The sequence below is a fragment of the Corticium candelabrum genome, chromosome 3 (genome assembly GCF_963422355.1).
Source record: "Corticium candelabrum chromosome 3, ooCorCand1.1, whole genome shotgun sequence".
Classification (NCBI taxonomy): Eukaryota; Metazoa; Porifera; class Homoscleromorpha; order Homosclerophorida; family Plakinidae; genus Corticium; species Corticium candelabrum.
Window position 1 is genome coordinate 6373874 of NC_085087.1, and position 7162 is coordinate 6381035.

A 7162-nucleotide genomic window follows, 5' to 3' on the forward strand; every position below is an offset into this window, starting at 1 on the left:
AACGCGGGACTCAAGATCACTCAATTCATAGACATTCATTTGTTAACTAATATCCAGTCTGTTAATTGGCCTGCATTTATAAATGGGTAACCCAATCAACATGCAGTCCCCAATTGCAAGTTAGTTCCCCGAACAAATTAGTTCCTAGGCTCCTTAATCTACGACTCCAGTGGTTTAGTCTTCATGTCTTTCGGTGCCTCTTCTCCAGCATGTCTCCTAACCTTCCTATACGGAGTGAAATGCAAGAAGTTGGAAGATTCAACGTAAGTCATGCATACTCTCTAGCTACTCTTTCGAAACTGTGACGAAAAACTCGCCATGAGTTTAGACACAATAAGAGTCTTACATAACAGATTTTGTGCTGAATACTGCACGTTCGACTCTAGCTAATGGTTTACGAAATGTTTCAGGAAGCTCTGTGATGGAGATCACTTGGCAGTTCAATCCCAGGAAGGAGGCATTTGGCACCACGGAATTTACAGCGATGGCAAAGTCTATCATTTCACAGGATACGACAAAAGTCAGGCAACGATATTTCTAGATTCTTTCATGGATTTCGTTGCAGGGCGTATTGCCACTTTCATTTTCTGCTACCCACAAGATAGATGTCTTCCACCGAACGATGTGGTTGCCAAAGCGAGGCAGATGTTTACTACAAAGAAATGGCCAGAATACTCACTTCTGTGGAATAACTGCGAGCATTTTGCTACGTACTGCAAGACTGGAAAGGGATATTCTAGTCAAGTGTGGAACGAGGTTCAGTGTGTTCTTGCAACAGCTGTGGCTGGTTATGATAGCGGTGGACTACTGGGAGCATCAGTCTATTCACTGGTAGCAACAGTCAATCTGGCTCATAAGCTTGGGAAAGTCAATCCAGATGGAAAGGCAAAAAACAACTAAATGTTAGGTCAATGTGTACTTGTATTTGTAGTCAATCTACTTTTGTCTTAGTCATGATGAGTGTTGCAATGTGCTGATCGTTAAATTGTAGACTGCTGGGTTTGTAAAAGATAGGTTTTGTTTTGGAAGGAGCAATAATAATTTTGTCTAAATGTTTGAAGTGCATCTTATGTTTGCAGTTGTTGTGGTATCCCATTACAGTTGTACTGTACTTGTGCTGCGCACACACACACACACACACACACACACACACACACACACACACACACACACACACACACACACACACACACACACACACACACACACACACACACACACACACACACACACACACACACTGAGCAATGGTGCACTGTTAGCATAACTTGTACAAAAGCAGATTGTGAACAAATTAGCTTATGACTGTTGAAAACTGGTGGGTTTTTTACAGCACGAGTAGATAAGCTGAATGAGTAAGCTTTGTTAAAAGTAGATAAGTTAAGTTCTCTCTCTTATTTAACAAAAAGTATAACTAGATTAAAACAAATTCAACAGATAAGATCATAGTCTAGATTAGCGTTTGCATGTCTGAACATGCGTAAATGCCACAGAACGTACCAATATCAGGCTGCACGACTCTCATAGTGCAAGTCTGAGTCAGACGATGTTAAGTAGAGGATTTACAGTGATTCATGCATGTAGCACCGTTTGAGGTCAAAATTGTGTATTACAAAAGTTTTAATTTATAGTTAACTGACTTGACCAAACCCTAGTGCATGACTCTAGTAGTCAATATTTAATAGCTATTTTTGTAAAGTTATTACTAGCGACTATTTATTATTAAAATTTACACACACACACACACACACACACACACACACACACACACACACACACACACACACACACACACACACACACACACACACACACACACACACACACACACACACACACACACACACACACACACACACACACACACACACACACACACACACACCGAGCAATGGTGCACTGCTAAGTTAACCTAACTTAGTACAAAAGCATATTGTGAACAAAAGCTTATGATTGTTAAAAACTGGTGGCCTAAGCTAAGTTCTCTTTCCTTTATATAACAAATAGTATAGCTAGATGGAAACAAAAGTAAACAGATAAGTTTATAGTCCAGTATTAGCGTTTGCATGTCTAAACATGCGTGCATGGATTCCAAGGTCGTAGTGATCATTAGCTAACGATTTCTTTAAATACCACAGAACATATCAATATCAGGCTGCACGACTCTCATAAAGTAAGTCTGAGTCAGACAATGTTAAGTAGAGAATTTACAGCGATTTATGCATTTAGCACCGTTTGAGGTCAAAATTGTGTATTACAAAAGCTTCAATTTGTAGTCAACTGACTTGACCAACCCTCTTAGTACATGACTTAGGTGGTCAATATTTAATAGCTATTTTTGTAAAGTTATTACTAGCAGCTATTTGCTTATCACGAGTCCTCTATTCTTATCTATCATGATCAAAGTAAGCAAACTTTGACATACAATTAAGTGTAAATACAGTATCAAACTTTCATGGTTGATATCAATGGTGAAATGAGATTTACTCTGCTGAAGCACGTACGACCGAGCAGCGCTCAACAATTTAGTACTAAAGTCTAATACACTCACCGTCTTTGCTGACGTCAACTGGTTGATGAAAAACCAGAATTGTCATGCAGCTGCAGAACTAGCCTTGGAGTCCCGCACAAAACAATAGCGTTTCATAAACTGTACGGTATTGATCCTCAAAGAAACGTTTTTCAGCGGTACTATCGTGTGTGAATAATGATATGACAATATCACAGCGGTAGCTATTCTAGCTAAGCTGTTCGATCAACGATTCTACTTACTCAAAGGTTCCATACAGTTGGTAGACATTATCCGGGAGTTTAGATAGCGCTTACGTTTTCGACTGATAGGTATAGGTAAACCCTGCCGCTGTACAATGACTGTATGAGGCTAAGAGACTGAAGATAAGTTAGAAAACGCGTTCTTTATGAAATGTCGCGAGGCATTGGTATTTTTGTTGCTCGTTTGTTTTGAACATTGAAAACATGATGCAGAAATGACTGCATGATGGGACCTGTGTGCACGTGATGTAGAGTTGTGTAGTATTGCGAAGGGCGGATTCATGACAGAAATTTAATTAATTAATTTGTCTAGAGTTCTTTGGTGCTGCAATTATATATAATGTCTGGTTGTGGCTCAGGTCATTCCTCTTGTCTAAAGTCATTCTCTTGTCAGATTGGATGCAGACATTGTACATTGTCTGTTAGTCGTTATCCCACATTTCTACAAGAAATTAAAGTGTCACATACACAGAGCTCTAAAATTTACTAAGAGGTTGTATACCTTGTCATATCTAGGCAGTTGGTGTTTATCTGTCGTTTCATCTGCCTATCTGGTCGTCTGTTTGTTTGGTTTTTTGTTGTTTTTGTTACTTTGTCCATCTGTTTGTCTGTCTAAGTTGTCTGTTAGTTTGTCTGATTGATGCTCTGCTTGTCTGTGCATGAGTCATGATCAGCTAGCTGCTATAGCGTTTGTCCAGTGTCTCCATCGAATGGTGTTAATTGGCAATAAAAGTGATTCTTAGACTAGTGAGTTACCTATAGGGGTAACAATTAAGATCTTGCAAGTTTGGTCTCGTGTTGGTTTTGTGTGCACATATATGTACATAGCTTAATTTGTCTATCTTGTAATTGTTGACATGACATGATTTAGGTGTATAAATGAATATTTATTACTCTGTCAAGATCTGTTGGTTTATGTTGTAATGTAATCAAGTATATAGTGTAGACTAGTTGACCTACTATTTAGAAACAAGTTGGTGGATATCTTACTAGTCTCGCGTAGCCAGACCCCTTTCTGCCGCGTCATACTTCCGGGCGAAAAGTATGACGCAGGGAAAGAGTCTGGCTACGCGAGACTAGATATATATCTTACTTGGAGAAAATTATCTTAAATGCTATCATGCATTTAGTAGTGCAGCGTCTCATTGTGCCACGATATAAGCAATTGTTTTAGTATTTGCGGGTCCACCATTGTAGTTTCCAGCACTGTTTCTGTTGCTACTGCACCCTGTTCCAAAGCCAAGAAAAGAATCTGGTGTCTAGCAATCGTTCTCATTGTTAGCAAAAAATCCCAAACGAGCTCCAGCATGAGTTGAGAAGTATGAGTGAGTGCTTCTTGTGTTGAATCCTTCCTGTATGTATTCAAAAACAAAAGTCTTACTATATTAAAATTACCAATTAAAACACCGGACAGTGGCGGTTTAGTTGTTATATTTGGTGTTGATGTCAGGTAATACCTTTTTAACTGCAGAAAACCGTATTACAGCTAACAACACAAGTTGATAAGCATAAAATTCAACCTGGTTGTAGAAGCACAAACTGACGTACGAGGGGGTGCACAAGTTTGCCATAGTAACAAAAGAGAGCACCCACACACGCACGCACAATCACACAATTTGATAATGTATGTTTTCTAAATATTTGTAAGTTATTTTAATTAATATTAATTCAAGTTACCTGAAACAATCTTGCTATCCCAGTAAGGCAGTGGGCTTTATGCCCCAAATGGCACCTAATAATCTGGTTGCTAGAGCTCAAATAGGTACAGGTAGTGTACATGTGCATGATGCTGCAGCGTCAAGTCCACAGAGCAGTGACAACAGCTCTTTATGTATATGGATACATTATGAATATATAATACATATATAATAAAATTTAATTATATATATTGTAATATATGTTATATTATGATATTGCACATTTTGTGAACGTCTGATCAAATGTGACGTAAGTCTGGTCAAATTTAAGCTACTTTGGTCGGACTTTATGTCCGGCCAACTTTCTTTCCTTATTTTGAGAAAAGCAATTAATGCAACACTGCATGGTGGGTGTAATGTGAAGATGTGTGTATAGCCTACAGTACTCGTGTATGTCGGTAGTTATGGTTTGCTAGCTTAGACCACTTCCCAATAGTATGGTGTATATAATTCTGGCTACGTCACTAAAATTTTTAGCGTTATACTCTGTTGAGCAACCTCTCGTTACGTCACTATTCTAGCTAACTAGCCATTGTCGCACAGACTCTCTGCTAGAACAATTCTAAAACTAGATTAAAATAACAAGGCATATTTAAACAGTACATAGATTGTCTACGCTTGCAACAAACCAAACGTTGATCGCATTTTTTGACATTTCTGGTTTGAGGCGTGATTTTAATCTCTCTAAACTCGCCGACTATACATCATAGTCATCGGTGTTCGAGATCGTATTCGTAAAAGATAAAACTCGATTTTAATTAGCTAAGCGTCCTGTTGTACAGTAAAGCACTTGTTGCGCATTTGGTGGCATCAGAGATCACGTGTCAGTGCGCAATTAATTAAACCACATCCAATAGAAAGCCGCAAATAGAAATAGCTGCAAGTCTGAAGACGACGCACGCCCAGTCGATTCGCCAGTCGTTTGATTCTCGCACGACATGGGAGCGTCGCCGACGAAGATTACCGATACTGGGTAAGCCAACTAGAGTTAGCTATCTGCATGCAGTTTTACCATTGTGTGTTTCCGGTATACGTATCGTCTATGTCGTAGCTCTAGACAGGCTAGTCAGTGATTACATTATACTTGTCGAGTTGTGCCATGTCCATGCAGCGGTTGCAGAGTGTCTCTGTTACTTTTAACAACGGCATAGGACAATTCGATCGCCGCGTTTGATAATAGGTTCCGTATCTAGTTTCGATAGATTCGGACGCGAGATCTTGGCCCAACGCCATTGTCTAGGTACGAATATACGGCAACGTAGAGACGTTAGGTAACTAACTAACTATTCTTGATCCGTGGCAATCAATGGATTTGGCTCGTTCTAGCGAGAACGAGACTCGACTAAACCAGAGCCATATATGGCTCTGGACTAAACGTCTACCACGCCCTACTTCTAGATAAGGACAAATCCTTCTAGTTTCCGATGGCCTCTCGTGTAGAGCACAAACCTAATCTATTTGTTGCAGTAGCCTAACATCTCATCTTTCAAACAATCGTATGGGCAGCGTCGTCTTCGTGCGTAGCCGTGGTAGTCGTCAGAGTTGCGTGAAGTCACGCCCTCTAGTTTTGGATGCCCGAAACACGCTAGATCGTCATTTTACGAGCAAATTTAGACACTCTGTAAAGATTTTGAGCATAGAATCTCGACGTCTGGTGCTAAAATAAACTATTAAGACATGTCTAGACATGTTTCTACGTATTTCTAGCCAATTTCTCATCACTCTCTGCAGCGTGGAGATCGTACGGTGTCGTTTGAACATGTAGAAAACAACATTTCTTTATGTAGCAGTATCTTACCGGCTTGCTACGCGATCTAGAGTAAAAACCTTCGAGTTGCACAATCAAAAGTAGGGTATTCCCCTCTGATAGTGACTTCCTTGTCTCATGAGATAGGATTGATTTGTTCCCTGCATTTCCTAAAACAAGCGTTCCTGACCTCTCTTTTGCTTCAGTAACAAACACTAGCCTCGGCCCAGACGCAGTGTGGATTGCAGCCCCGGATGCGCTGCCATCACCACTACGTCTGGTTCGGTACCGCCCCGCCCGGTATCTCTGTCTCTCTGTCTTTCTGTGTCTCTCTGTCTTTCTGTCTCTCTGCCTGTCGTTCTGTCTGTCTCTCTGTTTTCCTGTTACGTCTTCCCGCGGTTTAATTGCTATACTAAGTTATGACCTTTGTGTGTAAGTTTACAACATACATGCAGCAGCAAAAATTCACGTCAGTCACTTTTGCCACAAATGTCTGGAATTGCGTTGTGTTGCTCTTGCTATCTGGTGCAAGAGGAACAAGAAAGACCTGGAAGATTGTCGGCTATTTAACTAGTTCTGTCTTAATTGGTTCTGTTACTTGCTGTTTTAGGTATATGCTCTAGCTAATTAGTATATTTTAATTAGTAACCATATATGAACAGTATCTGGTGGTCTTCTTGAGCTTGGCTTGGGCCATGCAGATGCAGATGCGCCCTCGAGTGACGATGAATAAACCAACTGTCTGTTTGTTTGTTTGTTCGTTTGTTTGTCTGTGCATGCGTGCATTTAATCAGACATGTATAGCTAGGTTTATGATATGGACAAACTACTGTTCTAATCATTAGTTATAATATAGTATCTTATGTCTCATTTTAGACAACTTGAAAACGGCGATCACATTTTAGTAAATGGTGTGAGCCCTCTAGACTGCAGCTTATCATCATCA

The 7162-nt window shown here is 40.0% G+C and overlaps 2 protein-coding genes across 2 annotated transcripts in view; both read left to right on the forward strand.

Moving 5' to 3' along the window:
* The first annotated feature begins 10 nt into the window (after positions 1-10).
* LOC134177121 (lecithin retinol acyltransferase-like) lies at positions 11-1058 on the forward strand. The gene is made up of 2 exons (XM_062643847.1): positions 11-263; positions 411-1058. The coding sequence occupies exons 1-2, from the start codon at positions 184-186 to the stop codon at positions 898-900; spliced, it is 570 nt and encodes a 189-aa protein (XP_062499831.1). The 5' UTR covers positions 11-183; the 3' UTR covers positions 901-1058.
* A 4328-nt stretch (positions 1059-5386) lies between these two features.
* The window catches only part of LOC134177447 (phospholipase A and acyltransferase 2-like), a 2375-nt gene continuing 599 nt past the window's right edge, over positions 5387-7162 (forward strand). The window contains exons 1-2 of the mRNA XM_062644226.1: positions 5387-5442; positions 7093-7162. The exon at positions 7093-7162 is cut by the window's right edge and continues 599 nt beyond it. Of these exons, the coding sequence (XP_062500210.1) occupies positions 5408-5442; positions 7093-7162 (105 nt within the window). The 5' untranslated portion in view covers positions 5387-5407. The remainder of the gene's footprint in view (positions 5443-7092) is intronic.